The 21,256-nt window shown below is 41.0% G+C and overlaps 1 protein-coding gene across 1 annotated transcript; it reads right to left on the bottom strand.

Annotated features, from left to right (window-relative positions):
* Window positions 1-43: 43 nt before the first annotated feature.
* On the bottom strand, window positions 44-4,534 carry tspy (testis specific protein Y-linked; the record flags this gene model as incomplete). Its single annotated transcript, XM_080858513.1, has 7 exons — window positions 3,269-4,534; window positions 3,007-3,084; window positions 2,791-2,902; window positions 2,214-2,368; window positions 1,288-1,364; window positions 461-636; window positions 44-234 (listed from the first exon to the last, which is right to left on the bottom strand). The coding sequence occupies exons 1-7, from the start codon at window positions 4,187-4,189 to the stop codon at window positions 44-46; spliced, it is 1,710 nt and encodes a 569-aa protein (XP_080714639.1). The 5' UTR covers window positions 4,190-4,534.
* Window positions 4,535-21,256: the final 16,722 nt, after the last annotated feature.

Raw genomic sequence — 21,256 nt, 5'->3', positions numbered from 1 at the left:
TGGTGAAAAGGAACCCTGACTGAAATGAAATCCCTGCCATTCTTCAGTTCTCCTCTCCCTCCCCTTCCCCTGCCCCTGCCTCATCAACATCAATGTCTTCCTCCTCTTCCTCTCGGTCTCTGACCTCATCAGCCCCAGAGTCACGTGACTCGTCCACTTCCTCTACGTCCACTTCCTCTTCATCCTTCTCCTCGTCGGAAGACTCGCCGACCTCAGCATTGCTGTCTTCCGACCCTGTAGAGCAAGAGACACCACAACAAACAGACACACCTTCATCGTCAGATCCACATTTCTATTACAGGCTTACAGATATTTAGGCGGTTATTTCACTCCAGTGGTTTTACAAAGTAGTCCGTCACCAGCACTACAGAAAGCTTTCACCAGAAAAATACAATTTTGCCTCTGAAAGAATATGATAATTTTGTGTACACATCTTCAGGGGTGTTATGATGGTACCTACCTGCAACTCGGTCGCCCTCCTCTTCGTCTTCATCTTCGTCATCCTCTCCCTCAGTCTGCCTCTCCTCTTTGCGAGATTCCTGGCTGCTCTCATTGGGTTCCTCATCGGAGTCTGAGATCACCACACAATCATCCCCACCGTTGTTGTTGTTGTTGTTGGTCGGCGGCTTTGGGGCACTGAAGGAAAGTAAGGACAGGGATATGGGTCCATGGATATGACGATAGTCGTGTTTAAACACCAAGCTTAAACAGCAGTCTTGTCCATCTCAAGGGTTTTCTACACATTTTTCAGTCCTGGAAAGGATATGATCTTGGCACTCTAGTTGTTGAATGGCAACATATATTTCCACACCAGGGGCACAAAAATCTACATAATAGTGAAATTGAGACTGAAATGATTGTGTGCTTTCTTGATGAGTAAAAACACCAAAATTGCCCAACACTTGATTCCAATGAATATGCCAGCTATGCAGGAAGTCTCAGTGACATCAAGTTACCAAGAAGCCACCCTGAGGTGATCTCCTAGTGTCATCACTGTCACCTCTCTGAGTCATACCTCCTCCTCATGGACTTGCGGATGTTTCATCTGCCCGTTACCAAATAATTTCCCCAGTTCTTACTGAGACAGTGGCAGATAGATGAACACCTCAGCTTATCTGGCCCCTCTGACTTTGGTGCAAACACTCCCTTTAGGGTGTTGAGACAGTGGCAGATAGATGAACACCTCAGCTTATCTGGCCCCTCTGACTTTGGTGCAAACACTCCCTTTAGGGTGTAAAAGTGTAATTTTTCCACGCCCTTTTTTGGGGGGGCATAATTTTTCCGCACCTGCCGTTTTCTCTGGGCTCCCAGAGTGGGGTTAGGTAGTAGCGGAGAGGGTTTCTGTACAGGTCATCCTTCAAGATCTAGTCAGGAAAGGAACACACAAGAGACAGAAAGAAAAATGAAGAGGAAGACCGGGAAAAAAATGATAATAAGCCCATTAACAGTTATTTACAGGTTATGTGTAGGAATTAACAATACAAACGGATTTCAGGTTATGTGTAGGATTCGTTTATTTTCACAACACACTCACAAGAGCCCTACAATACCATCTCACAAAACTGTCACCCTAGTCATGATGGCCCCAAGTTATAAGTAGTTTCTATTCACCTTATCTCCCCAACGCACAATGAGCTAGCGGGATAGATAGATAGACTAGAGGGAGGTGCAGTGGGCCAAACAGGAGCTACACAGCTCGTGGTCTATGCTGGCATTGTGATGTAACTTTCCTGCCACAGGAAGGAGGGGCTTATGTCCAGGGGACAGCACTGTGTCTGCCAACCTGAACTCTGAGGTTGCTAGGCTGCGGTTGCTAGGCTGCGGCAGGATGCAGTTCAGGCCTACCTGAGCCCTATGGCCCAAGTAAGACAATAGATGGGCACAGTTTTACAAGTAACTGATTAGGCCTTAATCTGTGGTGGATCTGCTGCATTTTGTGATGAACTCTTACTTATGTGACACTCCAGTTCAGGTTATATGAAGTCCCCTCACAGCCACACTCTCTCGCCATGTTGGTCTAGGGGAGCTTGTACCACAGATATACCATGGTGTGCAGTTAAGATACTGGAACAATCTATGCACCAACACTGGTGCTGTAAAATCCTACCATATCTATCTATCTATCTTTATATCTGTTCACTTCCAGGGGCAGGCAGCCCTTACTGCCTCGACCAACACTCGTCTCTACTTGGACAGGTGTGGTGACGTCCTACCTGAGCGATGTCGTCCCGGCCAGGGCAGCTGTGGTCACTGAACCAGCTGAAGAAGCTCTGGTACCCACCCCGAGTGGACCGCCTGAGCTCTGCAGTGCCCGTCAGGTTCTGGCCACGGTGCCACAGGATGGGGTTGGACATGGACACTGGTGAACCTGATGGAGGAGACCACATCCTAGGGTCAATGGGTTTGAATCTCACAAGGCACAGGAAGTAGTTTGCTTTCATTACTTAATTACATAGTAGTCTAGAGAGCTGTGATTATTTACATGTTACATATTTAGATAGATAGATACTTTATTAATCCTGAGGAAAATTTAAGGACATCCAGTAGCTTATACAACTTATACAACTCACAGACACAACATACACAAATCACATACACATAGGGAGAACATGTTCACAAGAAGTGGGGTGGTAACAGATACAAGAATGGGTCTGACCCTAAGGTACAATATGTAAACAAATACTAAGTACAGGCTAAATCCAGGCAGTTCCTTCACTTATTACACACAATATACATAAGAGACCAGTCTGCACTACAGAAGACATTAAATAGAGACAGGGTTAAACTCACCTCCCATTCCAAGGTGGAGTTCCTTCATGATGACGGTGTTCTGAAAGTAAGGGTTGCGTCGGAAGTGGAAGCGAATCCTGTAGCCAAGTTTATTGTTTTTGAAGGACTCAATCTAAGAAAATAAGCACAAAAAAAACCTTGCAACCTCTGAAATGATCTCTGCATGATAGCTTGACAGTGATCCAATCAACTGTGGATTTGCGGGTATATACCTACTTCCAGATTAGTCATGTAACTGAGTGCATCTTCATCATTTTCGTCTATATGCGGAGACAGGTAAGGATGATTCAGAAGCTACAGTCAAGCTGAGTCAAGGAGAATTACTTTTGTACACATAAAGTTACCGCACAATCACAGACTTGTTGTCATCCAGCTGAACTTCAACTGAATGAGGTCAAAATAAACAGAGGAATATTTACACATAATTTAACTAGTAAAGGACTTCAACTAAGGAATCAACTAATGTTTCAAAGGATACGGCAGTAACCCAGAAGCCAGGGATGGTTTGAGTGACGGCGCTGCGCTGGTCCAGGTGCGGTCGGCGCTGCCGTTCCAGTTTGAGTTCCAGGCGCTGGTAGAGTCGCGCGCCTTTTTTCTCCAGCGAGTTTAGCTGCGTTTGCACCTGGGCAAGATGTGCGATGGACTGCCGAATCTCCGGAGCCATTTTCACGGACACTATGGCGCATTCGCTGTCTTCGTCGTTGTCTGACGCAAGCGAAGAACTCGGTGAGGATGACGACGACCCAGGTAAGGAGTCGTCTTCATCGCCATCTTCTGCGTCCTCTTCGTCGTCCCGAGTGAGAAGCGACGAGGAGCTGTCTGCGGGAACCGCCTCCGTTTGTTGGCCTGGCTTGAGTATGTCCTTTGAACTGGTGGCTTGCTTAGACGAGCATGGCATCTCCTCACCACTTTTAACCTTAGTTACCCTGGTTAGACTGGCCAGTGCCTCTGCTGCGGCGATAGCCGCTGAATCTGACCGCTTCGCCGACGTTGAGGGCCGACACTCCTTATCGCCGTCATCCGATGCTGCTTCAGCTGCCTCTCCATCTGGTTTACACTTGTCACTGTTGCTTCCCGTTCGTTCCACTCCACTGGAATCAACGCCGTCTTTCCTGCTCGAGTCCTGAGTGCCAGCTGCAGGGGTTTCGACCTGCCCCCTCGTTCCTGACCCACGAGGAGAGTCGTCCTTTCTTTTCTCGCTTTCCCGACCATCATCTTGTGCTTCCGACTTTAGGGATGTAGGTTCAGTTTTCTCTGAAACGTTAACTTTATCCCCAGAGCAGTCATCCACTTTGCGCAGCTTAGTAGAGCTCGGCGAGCTACAAGCTTGTTCTTCGTTGGAGCTATGTTTCTTGGGTTCAGACAGCTTACGCTTGCTGCTGTCTACTTGCTTGCTCATCTTATCGTTTCAAGCAATAGATTCACTATTCGTATTATTCTGGTATGTAGCTGCGTTACTTGGGTATCGTACGTTTTCAAGAAATGATACTGAAATTGCTAGCTAAGTTGATAGTAGTCAACATTGTCCCACGCTCAGTTATCTGTCTTTTTTGCGTACCCGATAGCTGAATTTTAGCGGCCTAGCAGAGTAGCCTAACTGTACAGCACTTTGCAAGCTGCATGGCATTTAAATTGGGTTTACACAGAGGCTCTTGTAATCTATATAAAATTGTAAACACAGTTACACTTGTACCTCCACTACATCCGTGACGACGTAGGATTGTTGTTATCCACTCCCTTGGAATTGTTTATAATTTGTCCTTCCGCTCGCCATTACTGAGGCTCGAGGCTGCTTTTACGAACCAGAAAAACATTTGCTCATTGGCTGCATCCCACCGCGCGGAAATCTCCTATCCAATCACATGGAAGGGTAGTGGTTACGTACAAGGCTTCTGACTTCCACGTTGCGTTCAAACTACGCATTAATTTCTAATTCATACCTTCATACCTAATGTAATATACATTTGAGATGTGCAACACTCACCAAACGCATTCGAGTAATCGTTTTAAGGTAACTGTAGCTAACACTCTTATCCAATATGGAGGATACAGGACTACCATTTTTTATTATGTAATGTGATACATTGTATAATAGTCACACATTTTTAGTCTTTATGAAAGAATAATTTGAACTTTATTATGCATAAAATATAAGCACACAATATTGTGTTACTATTCAGTGTGGAGAAGTCAATAACTGACTAGAAAACACACAGTGTAAAGGGGAAAAAAAGTCTTACGTGTTTTTTTTTAATCCCCAATTATGATTTTGCTGAAGCACCATGTCCAAGACTAAGACACGTTTCTGGATAATATTGAACCTCATCATTTTGGTGTAGCCATTTAACTGGTAGTCAGCGTACACCCAGGATATAACACACAGATTAAATGGTGAAGGAGGTCAACTACACTGCATGGGAATATAGCTTCAGCAAGGTACAGTGTCAAAATATAAAACATAAACTGAGGTATCTGTGTTTTGAAAAGTGAGGCATATAAATGTGACCACAGAGTGGCAGAATGCCCCAACCAACCATTGCCTGTTGGAGAACATGACACAGCTGAAGGGTTGTGTGCGTGTGTTTGTCTGTGACCCACATAACCTCATCGCTGAGCGTAAAAGAAAGAGTAGGGTGGCATCCAGTTGACATCCTGGTTCCTAAACAATAGTAAGGGAAGATTGGTTTTAACATGTTAAAAACAAGATATTATAATAATAATAACTATAATAATAATAAAAATGACCTCTTTGTGAAACCTTTGAAGTAAATAAACAACAACAAGTTTAAGTCTGTATGTCATGTGTTTTTGATTTTTTTTTTTATAAATAAGGATTTATTAAGCCAGGTGTGATGTCAGGTTATCTCACCTGTGGATCTTTTGGCCCTTCCTCCTCATGAACTCTGCGTCATCCACAGTCCATACGGAACCCTTCACACCCTCGACACGCACAAAGCACTTGTGCAGGCTCAGGTTGTGCCGCACTGCATTCTGCAGGGGAAGACACACACACAGAGGGACATCACACTGAGGCTCATCATATTTATATAACACAGTATCATATTCCATCATGGATATGTATGTCTGTAAAATTAATATATGCTTGTTTTGATAGAGTATACACGGTAACAGTGTGTTAACACACATAATTGTGATGCCTTTCATGTACAGTAACACAGAAAAATATGTTTTATACATGACAAACCTTGCATGTTGATGGGAATTTCCATTTTTGTATGAAATGTATATGCAAGCTCTTTACCATGCTAGCAATGTACATGGAAAGTTTGTTCGTACATGTTTTTTTTACAGACCATTTCCATGTGGGTGTCAAAGAAAGACATTTAGTTTTTACATTTAGTAGACACGTTTATTCAAAGCGGCTTACAGTATTGTACATATAGAATTGAATTGAATAGAATTGAGTGTCTTTGGGGTATGGACCCCATTACCCTGGTGTTATTGGTACCTTGCTCCAGGAGAGTGGCCACAGAAACACTTAAAGGGGATCTTTTATGCTAATTTTCAATGTTCATAATTTAAATTTTGGTGCCTACTAGAGTAGATTGACATGCTTCAGTGATCCACATGAACATCTCTGTTCACCCTCTATCTGAGACGCTTTGTTAAAGCTCCTGACTTTAAGCCCCCTGCCCAACTCCCCATTAGCTCATAGTTATCTGGTTGGTCAGCCCTGCGGGCAATAACATGGCCATTGGGTACTGTGTTATGAGATTGCACCATCATGTCACAGAGGACACATGATTGGATGTATGATTTCCTGCAGGACTTCAATGTTCAGTGTTTGATGTTTTCGAAGAAGAACTGATTGTGTCAACAACAATATGCATTTACTGAATCAAAGAATTGAGTGTCTTTGGGGTATGGACCCCATTACCCTGGTGTTATTGGTACCTTGCTCCAGGAGAGTGGCCACAGAAACACTTAAAGGGGATCTTTTATGCTCATTTTCAATGTTCATAATTTAAATTTTGGTGCCTACTAGAGTAGATTGACATGCTTCAGTGATCCACATGAACATCTCTGTTCACCCTCTATCTGAGACGCTTTGTTAAAGCTCCTGACTTTAAGCCCCCTGCCCAACTCCCCTTTAGCTCATAGTTATCTGGTTGGTCAGCCCTGCGGGCAATAACATGGCCATTGGGCACTGTGTTATGAGATTGCACCATCATGTCACAGAGGACACATGATTGGATGTATGATTTCCTGCAGGACTTCAATGTTCAGTGTTTGATGTTTTCGAAGAAGAACTGATTGTGTCAACAACAATATGCATTTACTGAATCAAAGCCTTTAGAGCCTCTTGAGCAAATGTGACAGTGAAGAGGAAGAGGAAGAGGAAGAGGAAGAACTCCATTCTAACTGGTTCGAGGCATGATAATATAGTACTTCATATTACATTACATTATCATATTATATTATATTATTTAAATGTGCTGCATGAATTGACCATGCATAGGCAAACATGTTTAAGATTACATCCCAAATTTCAATTCAAATAGATAGGCAGTGTGTTTAAGAGTGTAATTGGGAAGCTATGTAAAATGTATGTATAGCATTTACTATGCAGTGCATAGGTATGTATGTGTAGTAGATTATAAAACAGCATACTATAAGTAAAACAGAATGTGTTAGAATAAAACCACTAACTGAATTATAGTTGTATTTTCTTTTTACCTTTTACTTCTGTTTTTGTGTATGTTAGCGTGTGTTTGTGTCTCCGTGTTAGCGTATGTGTGTGTGCGACTGCGTGTTAGTGTGTGTGCGACTGGGTGGTAGTGTGTGTGTGTGTGTGTGTGTGTTTTTGTGTGTGACTGCACGTTAGCGTGTGTGTGACTGTGTGTTAGCATGTGTGAGTGTGTGTGTGTGTGTGTGTGCGTTTTAATTGACATCATCTATTGTACCTTCCATGTGGCGGTGTTGTGTCTAAAGTAATGAAACATGTTCATGAACCACTGGTAGATCTCATTAAGGGCCAGCTGCTTCTCTGGAGACTCCACTACGGCCTAACAACATGGAGAGGCATTAGAGAGCAGTTACAATAGGTCCATGGAGAACAAACGGTAGTTAAGTTAAGTTAAGTTCATTTGCAAACATAACAGCACTTGAAATATCTCAGAACAACTTCTGGATCTACCATATCTAGTAGCCATGTATTTAAAAAATATGATGACTCCAAAAAATGAAAAAAAAGGCCTGTTCAATTCCTAAGTAATGGTTAATCTGGGTGATTAGTAGAAATAAACAAATAAAGTATTACGTTTTGAGACCAGCACTAAATACATTATTTTCACATGTCCTTAAAGAAAACCATGGCCTCTTTACAATTACAAACAGATAATGACGTCACTCACCCATCGGATCATGTCAGCATACGTGTAGGGAGGTCTGATGTTGTTGTACTTGTAGCAGTCAATGGTGGGTATGACACCTGCAGCAGTTAAGAGTGGTATCGGTGGAAGAGCACAAGTTCATTAAAACAAATTATTATTACAAATAAACAAATAAATTATTATTTTGTTTAATTTACTGTAATTACCCCTGCCAAGGAGGTTATGTCTTTGGTTGTAATTTGTCTGTCTGTCTGTGTCTGTTTGTTTGTTTGTCAGCAGGATTATGCAAACACTACCGGCCCAATTTTCATGAAACATGGTGGAGGGGTGTAGTGTGGGCTCAGGAAGACCCCATCACATTCTGTAGCAGATCTGAATCATGGGGCAGCTCCACGCATAATTTTTCACTTTTGTTAATGTTGCGAGACATTTTGCCTTGGCGGAGGTCTGCGCTCTCAAAGTGCCCTTCTAGCCTACCAAATGCATCACATAGGACGCTAGTAGGGATAGGCGCACTCTACTTCCAAAATAAATGCGATTTCGGGTGCGAGTAAAAGAATGTTACCTTGTGGAATGAAACCGCACTCTCAAGCTTTTCTCATTGCTATACATAGGAAGCTGACTTTGAAATATGGCTGCTGAGGCTGAGCTGTAACTTACTGAGTGCGTCTCTTTTAAAGTGTTCATATTGGATGCTGAAACTGAAATAAAGCTGCGGTAGTTTAGCTGGCACCTCACCTGGCATGAGCTGTGAGGTGGGGATGTGCAGGTAGCCAGGAGTCAGCAGATCTGTGGGCGTCATCATGGCACCCTGAACGCCCCCGTTTGGGAGCTTGAACTGGGGCATCCCCGAGAGGTCACCAGGGTTCCTCTCTTCCCCCTCGCTCTGCACAGAAAATAGGACAAATGGGTAGAGCAGGTCATGAATTGAATTTGTTGCACCTCTTATAACTAAACAAATGGGTTTGTGAGATTTGTAACAGCAGCAGTGGACATTCAGTACACCATGAAGTGAAGAGGGTAGTGAAGGTCATTTATTAATTTATGGTACTAGGGCCCTCGTTTGGCGGTGAAAAGAGCAAACGCTTTCCTGATGTGCCAGTCCAATAAAACAAATGTGATGTGTTTTGGCAGATAGATAAATCCAAATTGGGCAATGATGGTTTGTGATTGGCAGATTCAAATGTTCCCTGTCAATGAGGAATGTGTTGCCCATGCTTGTATCCAAAACCCTCGCCTTGGGGGAAACTTTGATTTATTTCCCGGCGATAATTAACCCGCCTGGGCAGAATAGGCCGTCCCTTTCAGCTGTTTTGGCGCCAAACTAGGGGCCTAGGTGTTATACAATTGAATGTTGACAATTCATCAGCCATTTCCAGATGTTGGTGTTATGCATTTTTGTATTGGTTTGTCTCATTCTGCCTTTGTGTGCGAGTAATGAGTGGCTGTTCAGAAGCTGTTGTACTGTACCTGCTGACATTTTACTCAATACGTGTCCGAATTACACAACAAATAAAATAAAATTGATTTGTGGTAATCATGTGGCTGCATTAGTGGAGTCACAGTACCTCAGCAGTTGCTCCGTGGTCAAATATATGCAGATGGAACTGCATTTCCTGCAGTTTCTTTCTCTCCAAAGTCAGCTGTCAAACACCAAACACAATTTAGAGTCTCTGTCTATGCATAAAAGTGTCATCATCACAGATCAGCAGATAACTGTGCAAGTAAACTCACCGTAGGAGTGCGTACACACTTCCCTGCAAACCACAATGTATTTATGCCCACCTGAGAACTCCAGTGAAATGCTTACAAAAGCATCTCAGATGTTGTTGTTGTTGTTGTTGTTGTTAATTATTGTTAAGTAACAGTATGATGGTTGTAGTGAATCCTGTTGTGTTATTATACTTAGGCTAAGTTGTTGTTGGGCATGAATGCTTGCATGTGGCAATGAAAGGTTTGGCCGCTGTGGGAAGTCCACAACCTCTAGCACAAGGAATTCAACATATTTTCCTGTGTATAACTAAAATAAAATGATCACATTTGCATATGTTAATGCTCTATGTTTATATTATGAACAGTAGCATCAGGGGTGTGTGAAATTGCGTGAAAAGATTCTCAACCTCTATACTCTAAATCTCAAAAATCCTTAGTATTGTATGTATGTACGTATGTATTTTTCATTCCTCCTGAATCTCTCAGGCAGGCCCTTTCCGCACCCTTTGTTACCCCCACTGCACAGAGAGATACAAAAACTGTTCCATGTGAGAGGATGAAACACCTAACCCTGCTCCTGAGACCCTTTCCTAAGCTGCCAGTCAGCTTTCCCTCACTCTGGCTTAAGTCAAGTTAAAGGTGCAGTCCGTGATTCAAATTTGGTCGAATTCAACGAATTACTCCTCATGGCCCTCTAACTGTCTGTTCAGTGTTGATGCTCAAAGAAATATTTGGTGTTCGTACTAGCCAATCAACACAGTGCTTCAGGAGCACAGAAGCGAGGGTTGTAAGCCGATTGGCTGTTTAGGTAAAATACCAACAACCTTTTGCAAAGCCGAAACCAAATTGCGGACTGCATCTTTGAACAACACTGGGTAATTTTGAGTCATTATTCAGAAATGACAAGCATAAACAAGAAAAGCCTTATGCTGCCATTTTGATTAAAAGACAAATCCTTTCAAGATGTTCTGGACATTCTGTTCTTTTGGGGGACATATATAGCCTGGCCGTTACCAGACTGTGACTCCATTTCATTCCGTCAGTCAGTCTGGGCCAACCCAATGCATTTTGGTTTCCGAGATGGGCGGGTGCTTATCTTGAGGTTTAAAATCATTGGAGTTCCCTTAACCAATCAGCAACGTTTGGTAATGACGTTTGCTGTGCGACGTAGTTCTTGAACTTCGAGGAACAAATGTAACTTTGACAAATAAGATCTACGTAATAATAGCAGTTAAATACAACACTATGCAGACTCACCATTTGTACGTGACATGAGCCTCATCCACGACAACACCAACAAGGTTTTGTTGGTAAATGGTCGTGTTCAGCATCCTTCGCCACTTCGAATTTAGGAGCCAAGCTTCGGGACTTCCAAAAACAAGCGAGAAATGACCGTCGCGGATCTTTCGCTCGTCGTCAACACCGAGTTGACCGGCACGTATTCCAAGTTTACCGGCCTCTCTAACCTGGTCTTCCATAAGTGCGACGAGGGGGGACACAACCACAGTAACAGCATTCGGTCTTCCCAGTCTCTCCATTACTAGGGGGACCATCTGGTAGATTAAACTCTTCCCAAAGCCAGTTGGGAGAAGAGCTACGACGTCCTTTCTCATCATAAAACTTACAAGACAATCCTCTTGTTCTCCTTTTAATTGTCTGATGTTCTCGAGAGTTGAGACAACTTCTCCGATAGCTTTTCGTGTCTCTTCCTCCGTAGCCATTTTTGCTATACTGTTAAACTACAAACTCGGCTGGACTACATGCAACTCGGCAAGGCGAGTTTTGCGTCACAGCTCTGAACTGTTCGCTGATTGGTCCGGCAAAATTTTGAGTTCTGGAAACGATTGTCAATGGGGCTGGGCCAGACTGAGTATGAGCTTGAAATCAATTCAGGCGGAAATACGTAGGCTGGTGTCACCAGGCTAGGACATATAGGCCACTGTTTCACTTTGTCTGCTCTGTCTTCCATCGAAACCCCACCGTTAGGAAATAGCAACCACTCTTTTCTTTCCATAAGAGACAGAATCTATTGCACTTGAGCCCACTCAGAGGTTTCGGTCTAGCACTCACTTACTTGCTTCTCCATGAGCTGGACGCGCTCTCTCTGGTCTCTCCACTCAGCCAAGCTCTTGTCCCCGAGGCCATGCTCAGAGCAGAGATGTCTGTTCAGAACGGAACACAAAATTACCTCCAAAACACAGACACAGATCCATACCATATTTACAATTAAACACTTCCTCTTAAAAAAATATGAATTTTTATAATGTGATTTACTGATGTTTGCGTATAGTCAAACAAGCTTTGAATTTTCTGAATGTATATATATCTGTGATTATTGATCTAGTCATTTTTGCAGATGGCCATACCTTAGGAAATATGAGGATTCTTTAAGTGTCTGGCTGCAGCCTGGCCATCTACAGACACTCTTCACAAACAGAGACCTCTCAGGCTCCGCCTCAGAACCACTGCAAAGAGGGAGCGAAAGAGAGCAAGAGAGGTAGGTAAAGGTAGGTAAAGTGACAACTTTACTTTGGTGACATCTTAAAGCTATGTTCAATTGGTTTCAAGGAATTCACTGCACACTGCAGATCATAGTAGTTATACTATCAGAGTTATATATAAGTGTGTTATACTATCAGAGGTATACATAGTATACACTATCAGAGTTACATGTGTGTGTGTGTATATATATATATATATATATATATATGAGGTTAAATATTATGGCATGCCGTTCAGGAAATTAACATTTGAATATATATATACAAAAGTCTGAATATATATACAAAACTCTGAATATATATACAAAACTCTGAATATATATACAAAAGTCTGAATATATATACAAAAGTCTGGATATATATATACAAAAGTCTGAATATATATACAAAACTCTGAATATATATACAGAAGTCTGAATATATATACAAAAGTCTGAATATATATACAAAACTCTGAATATATATATACAAAAGTCTGAATATATATACAAAACTCTGAATATATATACAAAAGTCTGAATATATATACAAAACTCTGAATATATATACAAAAGTCTGAATATATATACAAAACGAAGTCTGAATATATATATACAAAACAAAGTCTGAATATATATACAAAACGAAGTCTGAATATATATACAAAACTCTGAACTCTGAAGCGCTCAATCCGTCTTTGTCCGCCATATTGGATTGAGCGCTTCCTATTAAATCAATGGTACCAAAATGTTTGTGATTACGTATTTTCTGCTTCATGAAACTCTGTTTTTCTGTTATATTGTTCAATTTTGACATTGATTTCTCACTAGAAATGCAATAATAACACGTTTATTTTACACCGTTTGACTTCACGAAGGATATTTTTAGAGGCAGGTTCCCCATTGATTTGACTGGGGTCTTGTCAAAACCTTCGTAATTCCTTGTTTTCTGCTTCATGAAATACTGTTTTTCTGTTCATATGGTAGGGTGACCAGACGTGCTCTTTTTCGGACATGTCCTCTTTTTGAGACCTAAAAAATGCGTCCGGCAGGGATTCCAAAATCGTCCGGGATTTTGCCTCGTCGCGTGCTTCATAAACTGTCATGTCTGTGAGTACGTAAGAGTAGACTATTTTCTGGAAACACACCCGTGACCGATGACTAGATATTTCAGATATATGTACCTTATGGTACTTATACCCTTGGAATGGCCAACCTATCTAGGTCATGGTGAGTATTATTTTGTAGAAGGGAAATGGTCAGTAGCAATCTATAACACAATTATATGCTTATCCTACATAAACTATGGAAACTATTAAAAAAAAACCTATTCAATTCAATGAATAATGTCTTATTTTCATTGGTATGTGCAATGAGGATTTCTGGGTAATCATTTTTTGTCCAATGTCAAGTCCCTATTTGATCATGTGACGAGAGGATACGATGTAGGCTATCCCATTTAAACGTAAAAATGTCCTTCGTTAAGTCAAACGATGCAAAATGAACGTGTTATTATTATTGCATTTTTAGCGAGAAATCAATGTTTAATCAATTTTAGCCATATAACAGAAAAAAAAGTATTTCATGAAGCAGAAAACAAGGAAGTACGAAGGTTTTGACAAGACCCCAGTCAAGTGAATGGAGAAATTGCCTCCTTGGTGAAGTCAAACGGTGTAAAATAAACGTTATTATTGCATTTCTAGTGAGAAATCAATGTCAAAATTGAACAATACAACAGAAATACAGTATTTCATAAAGCAGAAAATACGTAATTATAAACATTTTGGTACCATTGATTTAATAGGAAACGCTCAATCCAATATGGCGGACAAAGACGGATTGAGCGCTTCAGAGTTCAGAGTTTTGCATATATATTCAGACTTCGTTTTGTATATATATTCAGACTTCGTTTTGTATATATATTCAGACTTTTGTATATATATATTCAGAGTTTTGTATATATATTCAGACTTTTGTATATATATTCATACTTTTGTATATATATTCAGAGTTTTGTATATATATTCAGAGTTTTGTATATATATATCCAGTCTTTTGTATATATATTCAGAGTTTTGTATATATATTCAGACTTTTGTATATATATTCAGAGTTTTGTATATATATTCAGACTTTTGTATATATATTCAGACTTTTGTATATATATATTCAAATGTTAATTTCCTGAACGGCATGCCATAATATATATATATATATATATATTCCAGTTGCATTACTATTCTTTTCGTATTTGTCTCAGCTAAACTCTTGTGCCCAAAGTAACTCACAATGCAGCTGTATTTTGGGCACCATGTTGTTTCATTGCACATACAAGAGCTTTGTCCCTATTGGTGTACTGGTGCTGTTTGTGTGCATACCAGTATGAATGTGTACATACAGTACACTCAGTTGACAGTTTATAAGATACACCTATGGAAAACGAATGCAGTGTAATACAACAGTACTGCAATAAATCCCCCTTGGTGGTTGTCATAATGTTTAGTTTATGTTGAAACCGTTTAAGAGAGGTGGCAATACAACTGTATGATCATTTTAGGGGGATGTAGGGTGTGGTGCTGTTAAACTGTGTTGAATTAAACACAAATGTGTTTCTGTTGTTTAGCTCAGCCCCACTAGCCAGCACTGATTGGAATGGGGTGGTCAAAATAATAGAAACACGTGTCAGCACAACCTAATAAAATTCAACAGCACTACAAATTGCAGCCTCCATAATAAACACACAGTTTAGGACTTGTGTATTAGACTGCACTACTTTCAGCTCAGTGTTCCTAATAAACTGACAACTGAGTGTAGATGTGTGCAAATGTATGATAGCATTCCGTTCACCTGCTGAAGCCACGCTCAGGGCTGCCCCGTGTACTGCCTGCTGCCTGTGGGCTGCCCTGTGAACTGCCTGCTGCCTGTGGGCTGCCCTGTGAACTGCCTGCTGCCTGTGGGCTGCCCTGTGAACTGCCTGCTGCCTTTGGGCCGGCAGGAGGGCTTTTCTTCTGACAGGAGGAGTCAGGCCAACGAGGAGAGCTCTGGTTTGATTCCGCTTTACTAACAGCTTCTGGGCACTCACTGGACAGGGCAGACAAATCTGAAGGAGGACAAAGGATGATGGATTTACAGCTACATTCATTAATTTAGCAGATACCTTTATACAAGCAGCAGTGTACTACAGTGTGCTGTGTAGTGCAGATGTATACATTTTACAGCTAAATGAGTTAATTAAGCACATACTTTTATACAAGTAGCCTACACTCGGCAGTATACAGTGTAGTGCAGATATACAGTACATCTGTTTTTCAGTATTGGTGCTCCCTGGGTATTGATCCCATGATCTTAGCACCTTTCATCTTAGCATCAGTTGAGATAGCAGAACACTATAAAACTAGCAATAGGGTATGTGAACTACGATATGAGTGAATATGATCAATGGATGTATTGCATCAGAGATTTTGTGAAGTGTTGTCTGTCATAGAAAGACCTTCCTTTGTTCTCAGTTCATCTGTTTTAAAATAAATTCAACATTACAAAGCTTTACATTTTAAATTAAAAAAAAGGTTGTTGTAAGTGTTAATTTTGAAAAAACAACTAAAATCATGATGTAAAACATCAAACAATATACTGTTGTATTGTTTTCAATGTAATACAGATCAAAGATCATTTACAATTCACAGTTTTTAATTTTCATTTAACATATCGCCCTAACTTTTGCCTGATTTGGGGTTGTAAAGCATTATATTACAATAGTTGTAGTGAAGTTATTCAGTTCTCAGGCAACATTGCGGCAGAGATGAAGAGTGCACACCTTGAGGCAGAGATAGAACTGAAGAGTGCGCACCTTGAGGCAAAGATGGAACTGAAGTGTGCACACCTTGAGGCAGAGATAGTAGTGAAGAGTGCACACCTTGAGGCAGAAATAGAACTGAAGAGTGTACACCTTGAGGCAGAGATAGTAGTGAAGAGTGCACACCTTGAGACAGAGATAGTAGTGAAGAGTGCACACCTTGAGGCAGAGATAGTAGTGAAGAGTGCACACCTTGAGGCAGAGATAGTAGTGAAGAGTGCACACCTTGAGGCAGAGATAGTAGTGAAGAGTGCACATCTTGAGGCAGAGATAGTAGTGAAGAGTGCACACCTTGAGGCAGAGATAGTAGTGAAGAGTGCACACCTTGAGGCAGAGATAGTAGTGAAGAGTGCACACCTTGAGGCAGAGATGAAGAGTGCACACCTTGAGGCAGCGGCTGGTGACCTCTGCGCAGAACTGTGGGCCTGTGCTGTCTCATCTGAAGATGGCCTGCCTGCTTCTGGGCTTTTATGCCGATACTCTTACGACATCAAGGCAAACATCAAAGAGTCAGTTATGTAATTCAGGCAACAGCCACCATCACTGAAGCAGTCAGATGTTCAGATAATATCCAGCATCAAAGAATCAGTCATATGTTCAGACAACTGTCAGCCACAACCAACAGCACTCTTGAATGAATATTGAACCCTTGAATGCACTGTGAAGTACCTGTGGTAGGTGAGCAGATGGCGGTTGTGAGAGTGTGAAAATGGATCCTCGTGACCTGACCCCAACTGAGAACTGTCGATGTCATTCGAAACACACAGACAGAAATATCATAACGAGCTAAGACAGTTACTTTGCATAAAGTATACCTATCAGACAACCATTCAATCAACCAACCAAATAAATGAATAATAAAAATAAATAAAGTCAAGGGTATACATTGATGATCACTGAATCACTTTTCAAACAGTTCATACCCTGGGTCGCACTGTATATAGGGTTACTAGTAATTGTTGACCTCATAAAAGCTGTAAAATTAAACGCAGGGTAGGTGATTTTTTTTTTTTTTTTTTAATGTGTGTTACGTTTCTTGAAATTCTCTTAACATCCCGATTGCAATGAATAAATTAAATGATCTGACAACAAAGACAGAAATCTACCTAAAAGTCTACCTATCTACCTGTCTACTTACCTCCCTGTCACTTTGCCTCTGCACTCACTATCTTCCACAAGGTAAGGCAGACATATTGCATATTGTATTCTTTTAAAATCTAACTTACACTTGCTGGTTTCTTCAGAATTGCCTACACTAATAAATACAGAAATAAAAGTACAAAAACTAAAAAGATTTTTTTGTTAGTTGCATTTACGGCAAATTCATTTTAAAAGAGACTTGTTATACATAAAATGTTACTTTTCATGGGTACTTTCATTGGGTAAAATTACATTTTTGAGGTGTATTTCTACCATGCATTATTAGCACACATCTCAGATTGATGAGAATTGAACATATTTCCTCAACTAGGATTTCTTAGGACTTTTAGTATGTTGTTCTGGACACCTCAGAAATGATCTATGCTGGAAAAAAAAACTTTTACAATTAGTCTGTCGTAAAACGCTATTTTGCCTGGACTATATGGTACAGAAGTCTTTATCTGTGTAAAAAACAACTGTGACAAAATATGTCATAACATGCATATGTGTTCTTTCAGTGGTACACCATGAAACCAGTTTTTCCAAGGTGACAAATGAGGTTTATCTCTGTCACCTCTCTGAACTCTGAACTCTGAAGGCCTGTCACCTGGGTTTCAGTGTGGTCCGTGGAGGACTCGGCTGTGTGTTGACGGTGATTGCGCTTCTCCAGTTGTGGTTTCTGGTCACCAAGTCCATGGCCTTTACTGCCCTCTGCGCCTTTGTGTGGCATTCCTGTGGAGAAAATATGATGTGAATAATATTATTTATAATATATATAGTATTATTAACCTCAGAATTGAAGTTGGTCCCACATTGATTGTCCCCCTTGATAATTAACTGATTAAGGTGCAATGTACTTTTCATGTTAGTTCACAATGAACTTGGGCTTCAGGTTGGGATTAGATTTGAGATTTTATGCATACTGTACTTAAATTTATGAAGACATAATATTTATTTTAGTACACCTGAGATAAAGTGGGTGCCATAATATTAAAATGGATCCATATCTACGCCACCAAGTTGAATGTGCTCCACAGTGACAATCGTGCTATTTTAGATGGCAGTCCTATAGTGGCAGGTGTTCAGATGCTTATCTGAAAAGACGACGTAAAATAACAGAAGGCGCGTCTCTCTCGCTGAAAAATGAAGACATGTAAGAGCATTCAGTGACACCAATTCTCCTCAAAGAGGGAGTTTCTGAAAAAAGGCTCCTAGTCTTCTCGTGTTCCCAGGCGTTCGTGGTGAGCAGGGCATCTCTTGAAGAGTGCAGGAGATTTAGGGGAAGTGCACAGGTGCAACACAAAGCTGTGGTTTCAGCTTGAAGGTTTGTGTGTCACGTGTGCTGCTGCGTGGAAGTACCCAACTTCAGAGCAGAGGTGACAAAACACACACACACACACACACACAGTGTCTCTCTCTCTCTCACACACACACACACAGTATCTCTCTCTCTCACACACACACAGTCTCTCTCTCTCTCCCCCCCCACACACACAGTCTCTCTCTCTTCCCCCCACACAGTCTCTCTCTCCTCACACACACACATTCACACCGTCTCTCTCTCTCTCTCTCACACACACACACACACACACACAGTCTCTCTCTCTCTCTGCCCTCCCCAACACACACACACACACAGTCTCTCTCTCTCTCTCTCCACACACACACACACACACACACTCATAAATCTACAGCAGGGCTGCTGATGTCATGGAACATTCAAATATCAAGAGGCACAGGACTCTCCAAACCCAACAAACAACTCTTCACCATGATTCAATGCTTTAATCTAAACCAAAAATTAGTTTGTGAAAAATAAAATCAATTATAACAAAGATAAAATGTAATCTTTGTCCCATAGGCTACAGTTCCTTTCTCTTTCTCTCTCTCTCTCTCTCTCTCTCTCTCTCTCTCTCTCTCTCTCTCTCTCTCTCTCTCTCTCTCTCTCTCTCTCTCTCTCTCTCTCCCACACACACACACACACACACACACTTTGATTCTGTAAAATGTACTCATAGTGTTCAGCCAAACCTCCCAGCACTCAAGTGCTCCATATCATGTATTGGCTGCAGAAAAAACACATGCTTGACATGAAGTATTCATTTCCTTGACATTTAGAATGACATTTAGGTCTAATGTCACCTTCCTTCAAAAGTAAAAAGCCTGGCATTAGAAGCTTCCGGAAAACACAGCTTTGCAAGAGCGTCTTTGGTTTTTGCGGGCGTCCTGAGGGGACTGAGGCTAAAAACAGCGCTGTAGATATGTTTTTGACTCTCACTTGTTATTATGTCTCTATGGTTTCAACTTCAAAGGTTAATAAATAGCGATAAAACCTAACCCTTTGGACAAGATTAATTTGTGTTTATTTACAATGGCCTACAATGAGGAATTTCACTGGGCTGGTACTTTTTTTTTTACTTCTTTAATTTCTTTGCATACAGAATCAGATCATCAAATGAAACTCATCTGATCCGATCGATCCACAATGTATCCCAGGTAACATTAACTTCTAGAACTTCTTTATGTGGTTTGTGGTCATGACACAGTTCTGTGCTGAATAAAGACAATCGCGATTGCATTTGTCACGTCACGTTCCATGTTTTCCTAGAAACTTTGTGTGTCTTGGAACCTCTGCTTTCTCTTGCAACCTTTCAGTATCTCCCTTGGAAGGCGTAGTTACACATCAGTTATACACATATTCACCAATGATAATATGCATGTTACTACTGTTGAAATTTAGATAATTAAGCAATCATAAGAGCTCAATATCAGGAGTTTCACAAAAAAATATCCAGAGGACTATTGTGTTAAAATATTCACAGATATGACGATAAGGAAATAATACACATTAAATACATATCATTCATTCAGTTCAGTTTGTCATTCGTGTTTCCGGTTCAAGGCCTAGCAGTTCTGTCGCGTAATTCCTCTGAACAGGCCAGGCAGAATCTTTATGCGGTGAAAAGGAAGATTCACTTCTCAGTTTCAGTAACTCTAAGCTCAGTTTCGTGCTTGTTTACGGTTTAAATATAACAGAGGTATTAGCATGTATCTTTCCCATTGATCGACAGTGTAAGCGTGTGTCCCCGGCCCTGAAATTACAAATGTGTAAGCTTGTGTAACCTTTTCATGTTTCTGTACTGTTTTCCATGTTGCTCACACGAAACAGTAACAGTGTGTATGCATTTTCACTTTCTAAGTATATTCCTCTCTTGAGGCATATTCCTCACTTGAGCACGAAGTAGGACCCACATACACCCACACACACTCTCTCTTTCCATGCATTTCATTCTCATTCCACTGTCACATGTCCATCTAATCTTCCCACGTAGTTTGTTTTAAACCGCGGTCTAGAATGACAGCAGATACACCTGGCTGCGTACATGCGTTTGTGAAAGAATAAATGTCTGATGTGACAGAGGTGGGTTGGAAGCAGCATCCCACTGCTTTGCACTAGCAAGTCGGGTGACATTCAAGAGAATCAATCTGACTCACAGCTTCCATAATTTGGGGCAAAGTTGCTCTTCACTCTCGCAAGCTAGAGATAGTTGATTTGATAAGAGCACTTTGCTCCTCAGTGTCAGCAAGGTCATTCAAATATACTTTCACCTTATCTTCTGTTCGGACACTCAATCCTACTACTTCAGGATATTTGTTTCTGGGCTGGACCTGGTGCTATCCCTGTACCTCGATCATTCATACACAGGTAATTTTCGATTGTTAACATATGTTATCAATTTTTCAATGGTGCTATCAGTATGCCGCACGTAAAGTTATTGTTAGCCATTTTGCAAGCAGGCATCCTCTTGAAGGAAAGCACAAAATGCAATGCTAAATATGCACAACTTTAATGCAATGCTGAATAATCAGGGACAGAATACATACAGGTAACATTCAAATACTTTCATTGTATCATGGAGCTTGTAA

The sequence above is a fragment of the Sprattus sprattus genome (genome assembly GCF_963457725.1).
Source record: "Sprattus sprattus genome assembly, chromosome: 2".
In the NCBI taxonomy this organism is placed as follows: domain Eukaryota; kingdom Metazoa; phylum Chordata; class Actinopteri; order Clupeiformes; family Clupeidae; genus Sprattus; species Sprattus sprattus.
Note: the sequence above shows the minus strand (reverse complement) of the source record. Positions and strands in the feature narration are given on the sequence as shown.